At 62.0% G+C, this 21,027-nt stretch overlaps 1 protein-coding gene across 2 annotated transcripts in view; it reads right to left on the reverse strand.

Moving 5' to 3' along the window:
• Positions 1-3,302: 3,302 nt before the first annotated feature.
• NAV1 (neuron navigator 1) overlaps positions 3,303-21,027 on the reverse strand; it is a gene marked incomplete at its 5' end in the record, with an annotated part of 57,713 nt that continues 39,988 nt past the window's right edge. Inside the window, 26 exons of one of the 2 annotated variants that reach the window (XM_082295961.1) lie at positions 3,303-3,659; positions 4,208-4,405; positions 4,641-4,759; positions 5,259-5,455; positions 5,728-5,799; positions 5,982-6,136; positions 6,237-6,472; positions 6,571-6,730; positions 6,882-6,977; positions 7,103-7,200; positions 7,415-7,589; positions 7,714-7,876; positions 7,963-8,159; positions 9,945-10,066; positions 10,664-10,775; positions 10,912-10,995; positions 11,189-11,266; positions 11,356-11,379; positions 11,547-11,599; positions 12,120-12,290; positions 12,921-13,069; positions 13,234-13,275; positions 13,481-13,939; positions 14,042-14,735; positions 15,105-15,402; positions 15,611-15,749. In XM_082295961.1, the coding sequence (XP_082152087.1) occupies positions 3,564-3,659; positions 4,208-4,405; positions 4,641-4,759; positions 5,259-5,455; positions 5,728-5,799; positions 5,982-6,136; positions 6,237-6,472; positions 6,571-6,730; positions 6,882-6,977; positions 7,103-7,200; positions 7,415-7,589; positions 7,714-7,876; positions 7,963-8,159; positions 9,945-10,066; positions 10,664-10,775; positions 10,912-10,995; positions 11,189-11,266; positions 11,356-11,379; positions 11,547-11,599; positions 12,120-12,290; positions 12,921-13,069; positions 13,234-13,275; positions 13,481-13,939; positions 14,042-14,735; positions 15,105-15,402; positions 15,611-15,749 (4,387 nt within the window). In that variant the 3' untranslated portion in view covers positions 3,303-3,563. The remainder of the gene's footprint in view (positions 3,660-4,207; positions 4,406-4,640; positions 4,760-5,258; positions 5,456-5,727; positions 5,800-5,981; positions 6,137-6,236; positions 6,473-6,570; positions 6,731-6,881; positions 6,978-7,102; positions 7,201-7,414; positions 7,590-7,713; positions 7,877-7,962; positions 8,160-9,944; positions 10,067-10,663; positions 10,776-10,911; positions 10,996-11,188; positions 11,267-11,355; positions 11,380-11,546; positions 11,600-12,119; positions 12,291-12,920; positions 13,070-13,233; positions 13,276-13,480; positions 13,940-14,041; positions 14,736-15,104; positions 15,403-15,610; positions 15,750-21,027) is intronic. The other variant, XM_082295962.1, reaches the window with a different exon arrangement.

Below are 21,027 nucleotides of genomic sequence, written 5' to 3' on the forward strand. Positions count from 1 at the left end.
ACAGGACCAGGAGCCGACAGTACAGGAGATCACTTTATTGAATCCAATGGTGTTAGACAGACGACTGAGAAGAGACATGCCAGTTGGTGCGGGCAGTGTGGGCAGCAGGAGCTGACTTGGTGCAGGGCTGGATTTGTTTCTGTCTTTTCAGAATATCCTCAAGCCTTTTCCTGGCTTCCTTTTATGTTTCTTTCAAAATTTCTTTGAAGTAAAAACAACTAATCGTGGAAAGAGTCCAGATGGTGTTTGTTTGTTCCCTATGATTGTTCCCGCAGCTATGTACAATGTGGGGCTGGGTCTCAACATCAGGTATAAAATGGAGCGAGTTTACAAACGTGGAGGGTGCAAGGAAAAAGCAAAAACAGACAGGCGAGAGCAGTAGAAATCTGGACCAAAATTTTAAAGAGAAATTTAAAAAGTGCTATAAAACCCCTCGGCAGGAATACCATGCAGTTAAGAAACACAAAACCCAGTCAATTACACAGATAATCTAGAACAGGAATTTGTCCATTTCATCTTTTATTTAATTAAAAAAAGGTTGTTTGTGTTTAATAGAAAAAAGCTAAAATTGTAAGGTTCAGGCCACCGGGCAGCAGCAGCTCAAGGGGGCAGGAGGGTGAGGCGCTGGCATCGCCCACCTCCAGCCCCTCAGGGGGGCTCCCAGGGACCATGGGCACCTTTGGGGGCAACTGGCACCTCTGGAGGTGGCAGATACCCTTGGGGGGTGATGGGTACCTTTGGAGGCAGCAAGCACCTTTGGGGACAACAGGCACCTTTGGGGGTGGTGGGCACCCTTGGAGGTGGCAGGAGGGTGAGTTAGTGCAATCCTTGGACCCTCTCCCTGGGGACAGAGGGGCTCAGCCCAGAGTCAGGGGCTGGCCCCCGACAGCTGCCAGGCTTGGGGACATGAGGTGCTTGGTGTAAGCCAGAAGGAATCCATCAGGATCTGGCCCCTCTGGCCAGGTAACCCCAGCCAAGCCCCCCACCCTGCCCATCCCAGGGCCACCTGCTGGCATGGCCCTTCTCCGTCCCTCAGAGATTCCTCCTGGATCACACCCCGACCTGCCACTCACCTCCAGCTGCTGGGGCCGGGGTGATGGGTTGAGGGGCAGCCCCGATCTGGGGAGGGATGGGACAAACCTGCAGGACACAGGCCAGGGGCTGCTCAGCAGTGGGTGACAGCTATGGTTTGGTCCAGGTTTGAGTGGCTCCCTGGGAGTGTCAGAAAAGAAAGCCCAGACAAGGCTGCCCCTCCTCCCATGGGACTCCTCAGGGCACCTGGGCACAGGGCAGCCCCCAAAGGTGCATCAGTCCTTTCCCACCCTGGGCACCAGAATCCCAAGGAGGGTGTGAGGGGCTGGAGGGGACAGCTGGGTCCCCACTGCCGACCTCGAGTGGCTGCTGGGCCGGAGTCTCATACAATCAGAAAATAAGTCAGCACAGCACAGTCATCACAGAGTACAAAAAAAACCCAAACCCAGGGACAAGGCGCAGGGCCGGGCCCCCCCAACCCACACAGGGCGTTCCACGACGGATCTATGTACAGCGAGTCCTCGACGGCGGCAACACAAGAGAAGGCAAACAGAAAGCCCTAACGCCCAAGCCAGCGTGGGGAGGAGATCCCGGGAGATCCCCATGGGAAGGGGCCGGGCTGGCCGGCCCCGGCGGCAGCGGGAGGCTGTCGGACAGACAGAGAAGTGGGAGAAGTGAGCACCATGGGGCGGCAAGGCAGGACACACCGGCCAAGAGCACCGAGGGCAGAGGGGGCGGCGGCCTCCGAGGGCACCGCGGGAGATGCCCATTCCAGAGGGGTGTGAGGCGTCCCTGAAGGCCACACCAGCTGCAGCACAGGGGGCTGAGGCTGCCCAGTCCCCAGCCTGGCAGAGTTTGGGGACAGGGTGGGCTCAGTTGATGTGGCCCTGGGGTCACCTCTCCTCATATGTCTCTCCAGGGCCCCGGATGAATGTGGGGGCTGAGCTGGAGGGCAGCTGAGCTGAGCTGAGCAGGGGTCCCCAGAGCCCAGGCAGGCACAGGGCGGGGGTGTGGACCTGCAGGGCACCCTGCAGCCATGGCTGGGGACAGGCCAGCGAGGGTGCTGCAGGCAGCAGTCCCAGCTTGGGTAGTGCCAGCACCTTCATTCCATCCCAGCCAAGCCGGCTTTGGGGACAGAGGACACTGGAGCTGGAGCAGGCCATGACAGCATTATCCCAAGCTCCATGTGCCCCCTTCCTGCATGGCCAGGGATTAAGGCACCACGGCAGCACCGGGGCTGACCCTCTCCATGGAATCTGGCCTTTTGACAATGCGGGATAAGGCCAGGAGGACACATGGCAGCCCCAGGTGCCCCCAGAGCACCAACACAGACCCTGCCAGGCTGCAGGAAGGCACAGGGCCAGGGGGAGCAGGTGGCATGGGGAGCAACCCCAGGCTCATTGACCCACAGCCCCAGGCCTGGCAGCACCAAGGGGATGGGAGGCTGGTTGTGCCCCCCTCCACCAAGGGGACAGGGATGGCACCTGGCTGCCCAGGGATGAGGCAGCAGCAGCAGCCTCCCCATGCCCCAGTACCTCAGGGAGGGGATGCCCCTGTGGCATTCCAGCCTGGTGGGAGACATTGTCCCGATGCCCTGTGCCTTTGAGGAGGGGGGAATTGCCATGTGAGGGGCTGCTCTGGGAGCCTCCTGCTGCCACCTGCCTCCACACTGGCCTCCAAGTCCCACCTCAGCCAACCTGTGCAGCCCCAGGAGGTGGGTTCAGGGACTGGAGATCGTCCAGTGAGCACCAGTTCTGTGACAGAGGTGTTTTGAGTGGTGAAACCAACAGCTGCAAAAGAAACCAAAGGGGAAGGGCGCTGCTGCCAGGGAAGCAGTAGGCACCAGGCCACAGGCTCCAGGCCAGGAGAGCGAAGAACCAGAACAAAAAAAGGGACCAAAGCAAAGTCTGGACTCGGCCAAAGGAAAAGGGGAGGTGGGAAACAAAATAAAATAACCAAAGTAGGGTTTTTGGGCTGTCCTGGTCACAGCGGCTGCCGTGCAGGTAGAACGGGAACGCAGAGAGAGCAGCGAGAGCCATGCTGCCCTCGGCCGGCACGAGGCGGAAGCTCCACAGTGGAGGCTCTCTCGGCTTTGCCCAGTGGGTGCAGAGGGAGCTGGAGCCTCTCATGCTCATGTGCTCATCCTGCAGCCTGGGCTCCTCCTGTGCCCCCAGCTTCGGCCCAGGTGGCTCCCGCGGGGTCCCTGCCCCACGCAGGGGCCTTCCTGCAGCTCCCGGGAGCGGGGGCTCGGCCTCAGCGGTCGCCCTGGTCCCAAAGCCCAAGAGTTTGTAATAGAGACAGAAAAAACCAAGAAGAGAAACCAGGATTCCCCCAGGGTCGGGAGATAGCAACTCGTGCTCTTTCACAGATGAGCTGAGTTTCCCCAGGCTCCACTAGGACACGCCAGAACCCCGCTCGTCTCCTCTCCTCTCATCTCCGCTTGCTCACCAGCCCCACGCTCCTGGATGCCAAAGGAAAAGGAGAGCAGCCCAGCAGCAGCTCCCCTCCACCTGGGCTGGCACATCCGGGCCTCACAGAGTCGACTGCAGGTCGGGGTCCACCATGGTCTCACGGTCTGGAGACTCAATGTAGTTGGCGGCTTCCTGGAGCTTGAGCAGCATGGCCATCTGTGGGGACAGGAGCATGGCAGGAGCCCGACGGGGACAGGAGGCCCACAGGTGACTGGGGAGGCCACTTGGCCCTCCTTGCCCTCCCAAACCAGCCTTGCTGGGAAGCTCCTTAGTGGGTAGAGCAAATCCCAGAGACACTGCAAAATCCCTCCCTTGTGCCAGGACCTGGCCTCGGGCACAGCTGGAATGGTCAAGACTCTGTGTGCCAAAGCAGCATCAGCTGGCATCACCTGCGGCAGCCAGCAGCCTCTCCAGGTGACACACCAGGACACGTATGAGCACACGCGTGCCTGCCTGTGGCTCTGCGTGTGGACGCAATGCCTCGTGGAATGCCATTCCTGCCCTTCCACTGGCACGTCACTGTGTGTCCTGGTGTGCAGCCCACTTGCCAGTGCCACCACCCTGCACCCGCCTCTCCTCCCAGGAGCACAAAGTGTTTCTGCATCCCCAAATCAGGCTTTTTACACTGAGAATTAACTGGGAAAGCAAAGCTCAGACCCTACTCTGCCTCAGCTCTTCCCAGCCCCTCCAGCTGCCCAGCATACCAGTGGGTCCGAGTCCAGGGAGCTGGGTGTCGTGTCCTTCACGCTGCGCTCCTCAGGGGGGGACACAGCACTGTGGGGCCCAATGGTGGGCGGGGGCAGGTGGTACAGCTTGGACTGGTCCTGCTGCGCTGACGGCCAGGGCAGGGTGTCCCGCACCCACTCCACGGGGTCCTCCCAGGCTGCCTTCTGCCCATGGACCTGTGGCAGGGAACAAGTGGCAGCCACCTCCTCAGTACATGCCGGAGCCAGTGATGTGGCACCCCAAGCCCCCCAGGACAGTGCTGTGTCCCACAACAGCCACAGGGCAGGGATCGACAGAGATGTCACCTGCAGCTGCAATCCCAGTGCCTCCCATCTCCCCCTGACCCATGACAGCTGTATCAGTGTGTCCCCGCACTGGTTTGTGTTCCCAGGTGCCAGCAGCACGCACTACCTTGAGCCCATCTTTCGCCCCCTCCTGTAGGTAAGGGATGATGGAGTTGTTCCACAGGTCGATGAACCAGGTCCGGAAATCCTCAATTCCAATGGGGCAGGACAGAAAGAAGCAGGGCCCTGTGGGGGGAAGGCAGACAGTGGAAATGGCAGCTGGGTCCCCCTCCTGCAGTCACTGGGCCTGTGGCTCACAGCACTGAGGCAGGCACACCTGGCTGGCAGGATGCCCTTGGGAACAGTGTCTAGGCACCATCTGCCTGCACAACGGGCAGACAGCATCTCCCAGGCAAGGAAGGGGGCTGCCAAGTTCAATCTATCCACCAGAAGCCTGGTGAGGCATGGGGGATCCACCTGGGAAAACATAGCTCCTCCATGCCCAGGGAAGGGTGCTGGAGGACTGGCAGCCTTGGCTGACACCCTAGTGACAGCTCCCGAAGGAACAGACCACCCAGGGAAGAGCACCGCTTGTGTGCATCACCCACCAGCTGTGGTTTGTGGGACTGGGAGACACAGGGAACACGTCAGCCCCCCGAGCTCCTTGGGGAGGGTTTGGTCCCAGTCCCAGGAGCTCCCCCCAGTGCAGCCCGGGGCAGAGGAAGAAGGTGAGGCAAGGCCGTACCGATGAGGAAGTCGGATGTGCTGTGTTTTTCCAGAAAGGTGTGCAAATGGTACCAGAGCTTGGGCACCCAGTCCAGCACCCGCAGCAGCTCCTCCTTGTTGGCGTTGATGTCCGTGTCCGACTCCAGCAGCTTCCGCCGCAGGTAGCGCACCAGGAAGCCATTGGCTGGCTCCACGTTGTTGGAGAAGGTCAGCATCCTGGGGGAAGGACTCCGGTGGTCAGGGCTGGGTATCCACACAAGCTGCCCTGCTCCCCAGCACTCTCGGGGTCCTCCTTGCATCCCCACCCTGCATTTGCCTGAGGCTGAGGAATATCAGGTCCTTCTAGGATGGCAGGGACAGGCCTGGGGCTCAGTCCTAATCAGGGTCCCCACTCATAGGATACGACCACAGAAATGCCCAGGTGCAAGTGATGGCTTCTGTCCCCCACAAAGCCACAAGGATGATCCCCAGGGATGTACAATTTCTACCTGAAGCTGAGATGGAGGCCGTGGTTTGGGGTCATCTTCACAGGCTGGTTGGTAGTCCCAATGATATATGGGCTGAGTGAGTGAGAGAGAGACAAGATTCATGAGAAAAAGCCTCTTAGTCAGCCCGAGGCAGAGCTGATCTGGGCACAGCAGATGTGCAGCCTCATCCCCACAGCCCAGCGACCTCGCTGGGAGCAGCAGGGAGCAAGTGTGTGCCACGGGGCTGTGCTGGAGGGGTGCAGAGGGACTCTCACCATTTGTGGTACTTGCAGGTGAGTGCGCCATTGACGAGTTCGCTGATGGAGCCCGCCTCGCTGAGGTCGTCCAGGAGGATCACCAGCGGCACGTCCGCCGTGCCCGTCTCCCGGTCGATCTGGTTGGCCAGGTTGGACAGGTACAGCTGTAGATCCTGGAACAAACAAGGCCGGGTGTCACATGTGGGGCCATGGCATGACAGCCAAGGGGACCATGGCACCAGTGCCCACAGGGATACTGCTGCGTGCCCTCACCTTACAGGACTGCTGGTGCATGTTGAAGGTGCTGACGATGCCCTCGGTGACGTCCCGACCCGAGCGCTCCACCAGGTATTCGGCAAGGCGGTTGGTCAGGTAGGTCTTGCCGGTGCCACTGGGCCCCGAGAGGATGAGGCGGCGGTGCTTCAGCAGGAGGCTGATGTAGTGCTGCATCATGGGCTTGGGGATGAGCGTTTCAAACACCAGGCTGTCCACGCACTTCTCTTTCAAGCCTGCGGGCAGGGAAGGGCTGAGGGTCCCACTCACACCCTGCAATACCCCGAGACAGCAGGGACATGGCACAGCCATGGAGCCCCTGTGCCACACTGACCTTTGAGCGTCACGACGATGCTGGTCAGGCCCCGGCGGCACAGTGGCAGCTCCGGCGGCTCCGTGTCCAGCACCCGCTTGATGTGGCTGATGCTGTAGCCATAGACGGACTCGGTGCTGAGCCCCAGCGTGGACGCAGGATCCATCTTGGTGATGTAATCCTACAAGGAGAAGGACAGGGCTGTCAGTGCTCCTGAGGGCTGGCAGAAAGCAGCTCCCAGAAAGCTGGGGAGGACCTGGGCCAGGGAATAGCAGGCCTGGTGGAGTAGTGTCGAAGGATGGCTCTCTAAAGAGTGTTCTTCATGCTCCTACCTTGAACACCTGGCAGACAGCCTCATCCAGCATCTTCCAGTCCACCTTCCCGCTCACCTTGGTCCAGCCCAAGAAAAACTCCTGCTGCTTGAGGTCCTAGGAGCCAAGGCAGAGGTGTGCAGTGTTGGAGCACCACATCCAGCCCCAGGAGGCATCCTCTGTCCCTTGGCCAGGGCCATGACATGGTGACAGGTCAGGGTCCCCAGACAGCCCACACTTACCCCCTTAATGATGTGCTGGGGCGGCATGCGCACCACAATCCGCAGCGTCAGCTCATCCTTCTGGGTGCCAGCGCTGACAGCATCCATGGGGGACACGTCTGGGGATGGAGCAGTGAGGCTGTGCTGGCAAGGGGAGCCGAGCCACCAGGCCTCCTGTGTCCAGCCAGAGGCAAATCCTGCTGTGGCTGACAGCAGCACCGGCAGCACGGCAGATCCCCTGCTCGCTCCAGGTGAGCAGCAGCACTTTCCCCCCGCACAATCCTCCCTCTATCCCAGCCCTTCCCCATCTGCCAGCAGCTCTGTCACCCCTACCTGTATCCCCCAGGCTGGGGCTGAAGGCATGGCCAAGGGTGAGACCCAAGGAGCGCCGTGGTGAAGAGGAGGCCGATGTGCTCGTGACATGGCTGGGAACGGAACCTGGCACTGCTGAGGGCCCTGGGGCCACCTTGAGACGGTCGTTCTCGGCCTTCAGGAGATCCACCTCCAGCTGGGGCAGAACGAGGTAGGGCACAGGGTAAGGAGCTGTATGCCAGCAGCACCCTGGGGTGCAGCACAGTGACTGTGGGCACCCTGGTACTGAGAGCAGCCAGGCTGCTGGCAGGGGTCCTCACCTGCATGTTGTGCATGGTCTCCCGCAGCTGCTCCAGCTGGTGGGCTGAGTTGAGAGCCTCCAGGCGGATGTCTGTCAGCTTCATCTCCTTCTCCCACAGCTCTGACCGCAGCTCTGACACCTCCTTCTTCTCAGGCTCGCCCTCGCTGTGGGCCTGGAAGAGCCTGGGCCAAGGGAGAGACCAGGTCTCACACATGTCTCTGGCAGAAGCCTGTAGCCCCTGCCACCGGCCCTCCCCAGCCCCACGTACTCAGCCGTGTCGATGCCCACAGAGGAGGATGTGGAGGATTTGATGGAGGGTGAGGCGGTCTCTGTGGAGCCATGCTGTAGCTTGGGGGAGGAGGGGGCTGACGAGTCTGGCGTGGCGATCTCCTCAATGTCCGAGTAGGACGAGGCTGATTTGGGGCCCTTCTTGATGCTGAAGGCCTTATTGAAGGAGCTGCGTAGCTACAGGAAAGGGAAATGTTCTTGTTAGAGACAGTCTGAAGTGCAGCCTCGCAAGCAGAGACCTGGTCTGGTCCTGCCCTGTCTGCCCAGGACCCACAGACAGTCTGAGCTGGGACCAGTACAACCACACCCATCACAGGGACAGCACCACCACCATGCTGGGGAAGGCTCCAGCCTGACCCTGCTCTGCTGGCACAGCAAGCGGATGGGGTGCACAGCCCTTTGGGCAACACTCACCTGGATGGCACCAGAGCCCCAAAGAGTGGGACCCATGTCCTGGTCAGGATGTCTCCCAGCCCTGCTCCCCACAAGCACCAACACCAGGCTGTTCAGGCATGGCACCAGCACCCCGGTCCATCGGGATGGGCTAATCCATCCCCACATTGACTCCACCACAGCCATTGCAGCAAGAGGCATTTACAGGGATGTCCCTTGCTCCAGCCACTGCAGAGCCAGCCCCACACCTCCCTCTGCCCCCTGGATCCTGCTGGAAGCGTAGAGGGGCAGCCAGCCCTCCACAGAGCATGCCGGTGTCTTGTCCGAGCATGCAGCATGCACACAGCACACACAGAGCAGTGGGTGGGTGAGCAGTGGGCTGGGGCCGGGGTGGGGATGGACACTGCACACAGATCAAACTGGAGCCAGGTCCCACCAGCTGGTGGGAGAGCAGCAGGATGGGCACCCTGGGCTCACAACATGTGCTCTGGAGTGCCAGGGCCTGCTCCAAGGGAAGGTGGGAGGAAGAAGGGATGGAGAATACGCAGGATCTGTCCCAATCCCCACAGACACCAGCAGACTCCTCTAGGGTGTCCCCGAAAGCAAAAGCATTGCATTTCAGTGTAAACAAAGTGGGTATCCAGCTCTGCTGATGGTGGAAGCAGGGGAGCACTGAGACCTATGTGGGTGCTGGCAGGGACAGAGCCTCTTGAGACCACGAGGCAGCACTGGAGAGGCAGAGATGGGCAGTGCCACACCCCAGTGCCCTCAGTGCCACTGGCAGGGCTGCACCAAGGTCCCCATCCCAAAAGATCCAGTTACAGGAAGTCAGGAGAGTGCCTGCCTTCCCTAGGCAAGCAGGGGACTGTTCCCATCCACAGGACAGGTCCCATCCGAGCCTTTCCTGCTGCCTCCGGGCAGTTCAACCCCCTTCTTGTGGGTGCATATTTGTCCTTAACATCAAAGGAAGCAGCCAAGGTGAGCACAGCCTGGCTGGGGACCCAGGATGGCCTGTGCTGGGGTTAGTGCCAGTGGGATGGATGGGATGGGGATTGTATGAGCACCGTCCCATGAAATGGAGCAAGGGCCCTGGCTGGGCACAGCATGTGGTGGAGGGGACAGCGTGGGACTTACCTCATACACCTGGAAAAAAAGGGTTGAGGTCAGCATAGGGGGAGAGAAACAAAACAAAGCAAGACTTAATCACACATCCAGCTCAGAGCTGCCTGGTGCAGGGAAGGGGCTGCCTGGCCGAGGTGTCGGCCCTCCACACGGTCAGAGCCTGCGTGCGCAGGAGGGAGACATGGGGGAATACACAAGGAAGCAGGCATGCAGGGCCAGGACTGGGAAACTCCTGAAGGGGCTGGAGAAGTCCCAGCCAACAATTCAAGACACAAATCCATGGCAGCTACAAGCTCCTCACCACTGCTGTCCCCAGGGGACAGGGGGCACAAACACTACGAGGCCAAGGCAGACCAAGAGCAGCTGGTTTGTGGGGCTGACCCTGAGCAGACCCTGCCAGTGGCTCCCCAAGCCCCACTTCTCCTGCCAGTGCCCCATCCAACCCACCCAGCTCTTCTTCTTCTTCTTTTTGGCATCAGCGTCCTTGCTGCTGCCGATGCTGGAGTGGCTGGTGATGCTGTTGAGGCTGGAGATGCTGTCAGAGGAGTTCTGCCGCTTGATGCGCAGCTCTGGGGTCCGCCAGAGAAAGGAGAAGAGATTGGGAAAGGAGGGATCAGCCACCTGCAACTCCCCCAGTGCCAGAGCACCCTATGGTCCCCCCTTCCCTACACCCAACCCCTCCTCCCACCCAACACCTTCTGAGCTCTTGGAACCACCCTGTAACAATGACATGGGGCTCAGACACCACATGGGCGCTGCCAGAGAGATGCCCAGGGCACATATCACCCTGCTGCTGTTCCCAGGCCATCTCCCTGACAGCTCCTTGCATTCACATTGGGGTTTTGGGGCTAGAAACAGCACTTATGGGAACAAAGTCAAGATCAGCAGGCAAAACTGGCTGTTGGCAAACAGCCTGGCAAAGGGGTCTCCCAAGGCTGACAAACAACCCATTCCCCTACATGCCAGCACTGCGACCTCCCATGGTGACAGCTCCGGCTGTCCATCCCTGGTTTCAGATGCTCAAGGATCCCAGGTGGGGAAAAATTGCTGCCCAGGGCACCCTTCCTCCAGATGAACTTCCCCCATGAGAGGGTGTGCCCTGGGGCCCTGTGCCAGTCCCAGCAGGAGCATCCCAGCTCAGGAAAGGCTGCAGCATCATGCCTTACCTTTGGGGGTGACATCAGTACCATTCAGAGCACCCTGGATCACAGCCTGGGCCTCTGAGTTCTTCTTCTTCAGAAAGTCAATGGTCTCTCGCAGGTCCAGCAGCTCCGTATCCTGGGGGAGCAGAGTTGGGAGTCATGGAGTGTATCCCAATGGTGCATAGCCCACCCCAAGAGCACCCTTGGGGCAATCGCCCAAGTCCAGCACCCCGCAGCCCCACGAGCCCCACTGAGCACTGCGATACACCCACCTTCTCCTCGGCGGTCTCAGCCAGGTGCCGCAGGCGGGATGTCATGCTCACCAGGCTCTGCTCGAAGGCTGCCACCAGGTTGGCCTGGAAGAAGGGGAGAAACAGGTGAGCCCTCACATTTGGGCGAACACCCATGGGCAGGTGAGCACCCACTGCCAGGTGTGCGATGTGGAAGGCTGAATGGGAAATCAGGGCTCCTATGGGCACATCCAGCACCAGCCCCATGCCCTGCACGGATGGAGCGGGGTGTCCCACAGGGGCTCCCGTGGGGACTCACGTTAGCCGACAGCTGGGACGTCAGCGTGGCCACCTTCTCCTGCGAGGACTCCAGCTCACGGCGCAGCTTGCGGATTTGCTACGGGGAGAGCGCAGAGGGATGAGAGGGGCCAGGCACTCGCCCTCACTGGGGGCAGGGGCAGGCATGAGCAGAGGGTGTGGGCTCACCTCAGACTGCATCTTCTCCTCAGCCTGCAGCATGAGAGCAGAGAGAGACAGACAGACAGAGGCAGGCAGTCAGGGGGGCAGCGAGGCACAGACAGGCTCAGCACCAGGCAGAGGCATGCACAGAGCCCCCCCCAGTCCCACCCAGACCCCCAGCCATGCACAAAGCAGCGCAGCACAGAGGTGGCTCTTACGGAGGAGTAGGTGGAGGACGCGCTGGAGGCCAGGGACAACACCGATCCGTGAACTGCAACACAGGAAAACCCGGGGTGTCAGGGTGCCCTGGAGAGCAGCACCCAGGGGCTACAGCTCAGGGCTCTCAGTGGTAGAGGGCTCTGAGGCGGCCTGGAGGAGGCACAGAGTGGGATGGCAGATGCTCAGCACTGTCTGTTCCTCAGTGCATGCCTGGTGGCCTCCCTGGGCCACATGGCAGGGAATACCCTCCATCTGCACCCTCCTCTCTGGGGAACCTGGAGGCTCTGCTGCCCTCCCTGTCTGCTTGGGTCCCCTCTTCCGCAGTGTCACAGCACCCTGGCAGCAACCCAAGGACACTGGGTACCCATGGGGGTCAGGGCAGACCCAGGGCTGATGCCAGTACAGAGTCCACCAGGCCCCTCGGGGCTGTTGTCCCTGCTCTGACACCAAGAACAGGACACACTGACCCATCCAACAATGCCATGGCAGCACCAGTGGGGACAAGGGTGCAGGGAGCCCCACCAACCCCCTGCAGCCTCCTCTGCCTGGGCAGGAGCGCAGCACACTCTCACCATCGTCCACAGGGTCCCGGAAAGAGCCCGAGCGGATCATGCCCTTGGGCTTGTCGGCCAGGGAGAGGGTGCTGCCCATCTGGGAGGTGCTGTACAGCTCGAAGGTGGAGTCGTGGGTGGGGATGCTGTTGGAGCGGGTGATCCGCGGGGTTGCGGTGGCAGTGGGGCTCACTGCAAGGAGAAAGCGGGGAGGAAGCAGGATCAGAGTGACGCTGGGGACCTGGCATCAGGATGGGGAAGCAGGACTGGGAGCGATCCACGAGAGCTGTGATGCAGTGAGGAAGCAGGGATTGTGGTCCCAAAGCAGGGAGGGGCTGGGGAAAGCTAAAAGGCAGGTTGATGCTGGGAAGACCTGGACACCAGCACCAAGGTGATCACAGGGCTGAGAAACAAATCCATTGCCCCAGGGCCAAGTGGGCACCACTATGCCACAACCCATCACCTGCAGGTGCAGGAGTGGAGCATGCTGCCCCAGCCTGTCTGCCTGGACCCCTCAAACCCTCCAGGAACATGCAGGTCCTGGTCAGATCAGGGCAGGACTTACTCCGTGCCCTGCCAGTCACCTCCAGAGGAGCAGTTGTGGCCTGAGACCCAAAGGTGGATGAGATGCCCTGAAGCAGAGGTGATGGACATCCCTGGTCCCAATCCAGCACCAGAAGCACCAGGTGCTGGTGGTGTCAAGGAGACAAGCAGCGCCCGGGGGAGCACTAGCACATCTCCCGGGGAGCACAGGGAGCAGGAGGGAGCAGGAGGGAGCAGGAGGGAGCAGGAGGGAAGGGGCCGGCAGCGGAGGGCACTGACCAATGCTGGTGAGCGGACCCTTCCCGACCAGCGCCATGGGGAGGGCGGGGGGTGAGGGCAGCTCCTGCTGCTCGTCCGACTCGGGGAGCCCGCTGACTGCGTGTGAGTGGCGCCGCTCCTTGGCCTCCTCCTGGGAGTGGAGCTGGTACCTGGGGAGCCGCAGACAGGCATGGTAAGATTGACCAGCACCGTCCAGTTCCTGCCCACCACACTGCGGCCCAGCTTCCCTGGTTCGGGGGCACTGCCCTGGAATGCCCCACGTGCCCCCTCTTCCCACCCCAGCACCACCCAAAAGTGATTTGGGCTCTTTTACCTCAACCCTTTCTTGGGCAGCGTGTTCCTGTCACGGTTGGCACTGGAAGGGAAGGAAAGATCAGTGACATCCCTGCACAGACTAGGGAAGGAACGATGGGGATTGAGCTGCAGGAACAGGGAGCTTTTCCCTAGAAATGTAGCAGGAAGAGACTCTGAAGCAGGCAAAAGGGCATGGCAGGACAGCAGGGAGCGATGTGAGCCCATGAAGGTGCTGCAGCAGCCCCCTGCCCTCCTTCTGGCCATACCTGTCCAGATGTGTGAGCCGGGGGCTCCCACTCCAGCCCAGCTCTCCCGCCTCTTCTTCCTCCTCTTCCTCCTCTGTGCTGGCAGGGGGTGCAGCAGCAGGGGCGGGGGTGGTGGTGCTGCCCCCTGAAAAGGCACTGGGCAGGCTCATGGGCATCTGCAGGGACTCCATGCTGCGGTGAAGGCTGGAGAGCTTGGGGTACATCCTGCCCTCCTTGGGGACACTGAAGCCACCCATGAGCTCCAGGCCCTGGGAGAAGCTCGCCGAGTTGATATTGAGGATGGGGGCAGGGCTGGGGCTGAAGCAAGGTGCGAGGTGCCCGCCGGCCGGGTGCAGGTCCTGGAGCTTGGCAGTGTGTGGGGTGTGCAGCTCACTGGAGGAGGGCAAGTCCAGGCTGTTGGAGTTGACCTTGTCCAAGTTGGCCAGTGAGGGAGGCTTCACGTAGGTCTTGGCAGCCGCTCTGGAGGGGGGAAATGGGTAAGGAAACAGGTGAGACTCAGGTACTGGTGCTGGGCACAGCCGTGCCAGGCACCTGCTGCCCTCGCAGGTGGAAGGACCATACCTGAGAGGTGTAGGGGGCAGCTCGGCCACCTTGGCTGCTGGCGGGAGGTTGGCCTGGGCTTTTGGAGTGCTCTCAGGCGAGCTGGCACTCTTCAGCGTGCCACACTCAGAGTCAAGTGCCACTGCCTTGGCCTTGGCCTTCTCCTTCTCACGGTCTGTCTGATTCACAGGGGCTGGTGTGCCACGGCCAGTGCCAACCTTGGATGGCTCCTTGAGCCGCGACACCGAGATGCCGCCCGGCTTGGTGCTCAGCAGGCTGGGGTCAATGCTGCTGCTGACTGGCCGGGCTGTGCTGCGGCCCCCGGTCACACTCATGGAGCTGGACTTGGCCGGCCGGGGCAGGCTGCGGTATTGGATGTTGGAGCGAGCCCCTGGGGCCAGGAAACCAGGCTCAGGTGCGTTGGAGACATCGAGGCTTGTTTTCCTCCCACTGACTGGCTTAACAGGGATGCCAGAGCTCTTCTGGATCTTGCCGAGTGTGGCCGAGCCCCCAGCCTGCATGACAGTGGCCGTGCCGGTGGCAGGAGCTGGTTTCTTGTAGCCAAAGGAGCTGGAGGATGAGGGGCGTGCAAGCCCTGATGGCGGCTTCTTGGCGTCAGCGGCACGGTCACGGCCGGCATCGGAGGAGGAGCGCTGCAGGCCCGTGTTCTTCACTGACAGCTTGCTCTTGTCGGTGACTTTGGTCTCTGGCTTGCCTGCTGGCAAAAAGGACAGGTTAGTGTCCCAGGAGGCTTTGGGGACATTTGGAAGTGAATGAGCCCAGACAGGACATGGGCACCAGAGATGCAGGGATGTGATGGAGAAGGGACATGCCAGACCCTTGGTGCACTCAACGACCCCCCAGCCTGGTGCGCAGACATGAGACCATGGGCCAGGCACAGACCCCAACCTGCCTGCGCTCCGCAACACAGCCCTGCCTCCCCTTCCAGCCCACACCCAGCTCCCAGGTCTGAGCACAGCCACTGGCTATCCCACGGCCAACATGCTTGGGGGAAGGCACACAAAGACACCACCCAACCTTCTCCCCATCAAAGGAGCTGGACCCTGCCCAAACTGGTTTTTACCTGCTACTTTGAGGGTGCTCTGGGCCGTGTGGGTGATGGGGGAGGTCACAGCCACCGGAGGAGTCTTGCCCTTCTTGAGGGAGCCTGGGGTGCCCAGGCTGACAGGCTTCTTCAGCTCACCACCCTTGGGACCCTCCTCGCCACCGTCTGAGGGCTCCCGCCGCCACTTGGAGGAGCCATGCTCCATCTTGAGGCTGCTGCTGTCGTAGTCCAGCTTCTTGGGCGCCTTCTCGTCACCCTCACCGTACCAGCTCAGTCCGCTCTCCGCCAGTGAGCGCTTCTCCGAGTCCGTGCGCAGCTGGGGGCAGAGTGGAGTGAGGGGCACTCCTGGCACCCACCCCAAACCCATCCCCAGAGAGCATCAGCCAGCTGGGAGAAGGATGAAGCAGACACCCTGTGCCATCCTTGTTTCCTCACACTGGCACCTCCCTCCCCTCTTTCCCACTGAGGTGGTGGCACCAAGCCGGCATCGGTGCCGGGAAGGTCCGGGTGCCATTGGCACCTACCGCTATGGCCGAGTTCCTGCGCGAGGCGGTGGGGGTGGAGGGCAGGGAGTTGAGCGAGGAGCTGGCATTGAACTCCTCCGAGCTGAGGTTGTCGGAGGCATCGCTGAGGCCACTGCTGATGGAGCTGCTCTCATCCCAGCTGTGAGGGAGAGACAGCATCAGACCCCTGCCCAGCCCAATGGGTCCCACCACTCACAGGATCTCCCTGCTCCAGAGGCTGCCAGGGCAAAAAGCTGCTCCTGGTAGTGCCCATGGCAGGGACGTGGCATGCAGGGCCCATGGCTGGCTCCAGCCCAGCCTGGCATGGGCTCATGTCCCTCTGGCACACAAGCCCCAATGACCCTGCATCTCCCCATGAAGGCTCTGTGGAGCTTTGGCGGGGATGGAGGGACGTGCGCAGCACGGGAAGCCAGCACCCACGCCACAGGGCTGGCAGCACCACAGCTGGCAACAAGTCCCCAGCAACCTGCTCTGACCCTGCAGGAGGGTCAGGATTGTCAGAAAGGGCAGGACTGCTGGAATAAACAAACCAGCTGCCCTGCGGCATCCACCCTTCCTTGGGTGGTCCGCACCCACTGCACCCTGCTGCCCCTCTCCAGCCCCCAGCAGCCAAAGGCAGCAGGGCTGGGATCTGCTGCTGTGCCAAGGTGGCTGCTCCATGCTGGGGCTCAGCCACTCGGCTGATGGTGCAGAAGCCCATCTGCAGGGCCGTCAGTCAGCACCATACTGGGGCAGCAGCTGCTTGGGTGCCCCACGGGCCCGGCTGGCTCCACAGCGTGGGGCTGTGCCCACGATGATCTGGCACAGACGGGCATGGAGCACCCTCCAGCAGGATGAGCACAGCCCCTTTCAGGTCAGCAGCTGAGTAGGTCAGTGAGGCCCCGCAGCCTCCAAGGGCCTGTGAGAGCCTGGGGGAGACAACACTGGAACAGGCTGTCCGAGAAGCTGTGGCTGCCCCATCACTGAAATGTTGAGGGTCAGGTTGGATGGGGCTTGGAGCAACCTGGTCTAGTGAAAGGTGTCCCTGCCCTTGGCAGGGAGCGGCACAAGATGAATTTTAAGGTCCCTTCCAACCCAAACCGTGCCATGATTCTGTGACAAGCTGTGGCGTAGGAGTGGGGAGCAGAGCTGGGAGCTGCAGCCAGCCCCAGTCCCTGCAAGAGATGCCTGTTTCTCTACATCGGGGCCACACAGGTGCAAGAGAAGTCCAGCAAACACCAGAGCCCCAGCAGCAGTGGAAGAGCAAAAACAACAGCCACCACCATCCCTGTCCAATGCCCAAAGCTCAAGAGGGAGCAACAAAGGCAGCTCCAGCACCGTAAGACCTGCACTGCGTGTCCTGCTCTTTCCATCGGGGAAGAGTTCATCAGGCACTGGCCAGAGCCAGGATGGACACAGCCCCCTGTGTCCCCACAGCAGCTTCTGAGACAGAGCCAGCAGGTGCTGCTGCCCAGGAAGGCATTTCAATAGGATCATGCACCCAGGATGTGCTGCTGAGCTCCTAAGCTCCAAGCCATGTCTCACCACCAGCCCTATGCCTAGGCTGAGTCCCAACTGGAATGGAAATCCCCACCCCAGAGCCTGCAGCAAAGCTCCTCTCCCAGCCTGGCATCACCTGGCAGCAGGCAGTGCCAGGAGTGAGGCCAGGCTTTGTAGGGCTGTGTCCTACAGGCACACAGCTGGGGCCACATGTGCTGCTGGGTGTCTGAGTTTGGCTTTTGGGGCTGGGCAGGGAAACCCCAAATACTCTCCCAGCCATGCATACGACACCCCCACTGCCCCAGGCATCCAGAGAGCCACAGAGAAAGGGGCACAGAGTTAGAGGCTAAGCCAAGGCAGGAGGTGACTCCAAATCCTCCTCGGCAACCCCGTGCTAAGGAAAGACAACATGGAAGGTCACATTGCAAAATCACTAAAACCATGGGGTGAGGCTGGGGAGCCAGCTGCACACTGTGAGGCTGTCTCCAACTCTCTTACGGGGCACACGGCTGGTGCACTGAGGGATCCCCCAAACTGGCACATATATGCCATAGGCAGCACAGCAAGGAAAGCCTCAGCCACAGCACCACTAGCCCCTCAGCAAGCACGAACTCCTGGAGCATGGCCGAGCCCTGGCACCTCGAGTGCCCCCTGAACCCACACATGGGGGGCAGCCATGTCACAGTGTCACTCCGGGACAAAACTCACCCCCTGCTCTGTGCTCCATCCCCTCCATCTTACCCAGGGCCATTCCCAGCTCCTGCAGACGGTCCCGCACCAAACCCACCCGCAGGCAGCCCCGCGGCAGCTCCCGGGGACGGGGATGCTCAAGGGCAGCGTGTCCGTTCTGCCGCGCTCCGCGGCGCCGGCGGGCGGATGGGATCCACCGAGTGCGGGATGGCCCGGCACGGTCCCGGACATGAGCACCCTGGTCCCAACCCCGGCCCGGGAAGGCGGCTGCACCGGGAGGCAGCGGGGGATGGACCCGGACCACCGCGCGGTGCTCGGGGATGCTCCCCTCCGCTGCGCCCCGGCCGCGCCCCGGCTCGGAGCTCCCCGCTCGGCAGCCCCGGGGTCAGCGCCGACGTCCGGGGGCACCGGAGCCTCGGGAGCCCCGCGGAGGGTGGCCCGGCCGTACTGCAGGTGGGGGGCGGGGGCCGGGGCGGAGGATGGGGGTGCCGGGGCGGAGGATGGGAAGGCCCGCGGGAGCCGCCCCGATGCCCCGATGCCGCGGTGCCGGGCGCGGCCGCGCTGCCCCGACCCCCCTTTCCACCCCCCCACCCCCCCCAGCAGCGCGGCCGAGACAAAGCACCGCCCGCGGAGCGGCCCCGGGGCACGGGGCTTTGTCTGCCGGGGCCGAGCTCCGGCCGCGCCCCCGCCCGGTGCCGGTGCGGTGCCCGTTCCCTGCCCGTGCCGTACCTGCTGGCGAGGCGCGGGGCGCGGCGCGGCCTCCCCGCCCGCAGCATCGTGCTGCCCGCGGCGCGGCGCGGTCCCGCCGGGCGGGCGAGAGGGGCGGGGGGCGGCGGGACCGCCCCGCTGCCGGCGCCTTAAAGCGACAGCGGCACCGGACCCCCTCCGCCGTCCTTCGGCCCCTCCTCGTCCCCGCCGGGACGGGCCCGGGGTCCCGGCTCCAAGCCCCGCCCGCCCCGGCCCCAAGCCCCGCGGCTATGTCCCCACATTCTGACCCCAGCCCACGGCCCCCACCCCTGTCCCTGGTGTCTCCCAGCGTCCCCCCAGATACCCGCAGAGACCCCAAACCACGATTCACATCCCCAAACACAGCACCAGTTACCCCCAGTCCAGCCCACAGTGTGATACCAGAGGCCATTCCTCAGCACTGGGGCTGGGCCCAGTGCCCCCCAAACCGCCCTGTTCTGTCTCCCTAAAGGAACAACCTCCCGATGTGAGTCCCACTGTGGGGCACCGGGACAGCTGCTCCCAGCAACCCCGGCGCTCGTCCCCAGAAAGGACACCCACGCCTGCCCCTCTCTTTCATCGATCAAAACCCCTATTTTTGTCCTTTTTTTCTCTTTCTCTTGCATCACAGCAAGAGCCATGCTGCAGGGCAGGGTCCTCACCGGGATGGTAGCACCACGGGCAACTTCGCCAGCCCGGCTGCGGAGGGCAGAGAGAGTTAACTGCAGCCTTGGCAAGACATACCCCGTCCCTGCAGGCTGGGAAGTAATTCCTTCCTTGAAGCAACGGCAACGCCTCTTGGCTCCTTCCCCGCTGCCCCATCACTCACCACACAGGGCTTGCCCCAGCATGGCATGGTACGGCACAGCATGGCATGGCAGGACAGGGATACCTGACCATCCCTGTCCCCACTGATCAGCTCATGCCCACACCCACCGAGCCCTGGCAGAAGCTCATGGCCAGAGGCTGGCGGTGCAGCCAGCGCTGCAGTGGGGTGACGGCCCCACAGCCACGTGCGCCGACGGGTGCGGCAGCACAGCCCGTCCAGCACTGCATCCCTCCGGTCCCTCCGGCCTGGCAGGATGCCGGATGCTGTCCCTTCTCTCCTCTTCTCCTGGCCAGCTGCCTCAGCCCCACCACAGCCAGCTCAGGCAATGCTCAGAGCAGCTTCCACTGGGCCCAAATCTGGGCATCCAGGGTGGCAGGGGAGCCAGCCTGGCACAGCCCAGCACTGCAGCCCCTGAGGAAGGCAGCTTCGACCCTGCCAGAGCCACGGGCCTGGTGGGAGATGATGGCACAGAATCACTGCTGGTCACAGCAGACCCACGGGCACCAGCACAGGCACTGAGCCCCGTACAGATCAGTACCCCCAGCACATTTTTAAGCAGAGGTTGCTGTTGGAGCTGGATGGTTTTGAACTCTCCTTGCTTCACCTGTCTCACATCAGCACAGACACCTGCCCATGTAGCAGCCAGACCCAGTGGCACAAGCCAGGGCTCCCGACACTCGTGTCCCTGCCAGGCTGGTCCAGCCAGATCCCCCCTCCCAGCCTGAAGCCCACCCTGGATGGAACCAAGTCCTGGTCTGCCCTGTCCCCTTCCTCCTGTGGCAGGGAAGGAAATGCAGGGCCTGCACTGAGGGGGTCCCACACCCCACATCAGCAGGTCACTGGCATTGAGGGGGCTCTGTGGCACTGGTGCTCCCAGCCCCAGCCCCATGCTGTGAATTGAGAGATGAGCAGTGACGAAAGCACAAGCACAGCCGGGGCTCTTCACACCCTCCCCCTCTCCTCCACTTAATGGGGCAGAAAAAACAATTAGCTTCATAAATCCCATTGAGGGGGTTGGGAGCTCCCCATGGATGTGGGGGGGGGGGGCTCTGCATCCCCCCTCACATCCACATCAGGAATCAGAGCATAACAACACTCCCTGACTTCCCTGATCCCCACAGCCCTGTAAACCCCTCTGTACCCTCCAGGACCCCTCCCAGACCCCCAGGTACCCCCTCAGAGAACTCCAGCCCCTACAGAGAGTCAGGCTACCTAGAACCGAGGTGTCTCCTGCTTGGATTTTGGGTACTGGGATCTGGCACTTTTCTCTGAAGCTGCATTCAAAGGAACAGGGGTCTGCAGAGATCTGGCAGATCCCCATCTGAGGTAGGGAAGGGGGATCTGACTTGCCTGAGCTCACCCAGCAGAAGAGGATCAACATCACATCCTGCAGTTGATTCAGGACCCCATTCTCCAGGCAGCACTGCCTCTGGTTCTCTGGCCCCCCAGGTCCCTGAGGGGCGCAGGGGATTCTGCCACAGGACCCCTGAGTGTGCATGGTCCCTGCAAGGCAGGACCCATGGCCAGGCTGTGCCTCCACCCCAGCCCTGCGCCATCAACTGCAGTAAGAGTGGGGTCTGATTTCCTTGCGGCAGCAAGGCCGAGGCTGTCGGGGGTCAGCCAGCACTCACTGCCCACTGCAGTGACATCAGCCATGGACTCCAACCACACTCCTGGCTGAGAGCTCAGCTCT

This window comes from Coloeus monedula (genome assembly GCF_965178545.1).
Source record: "Coloeus monedula genome assembly, chromosome: 23".
Taxonomy (NCBI): domain Eukaryota; kingdom Metazoa; phylum Chordata; class Aves; order Passeriformes; family Corvidae; genus Coloeus; species Coloeus monedula.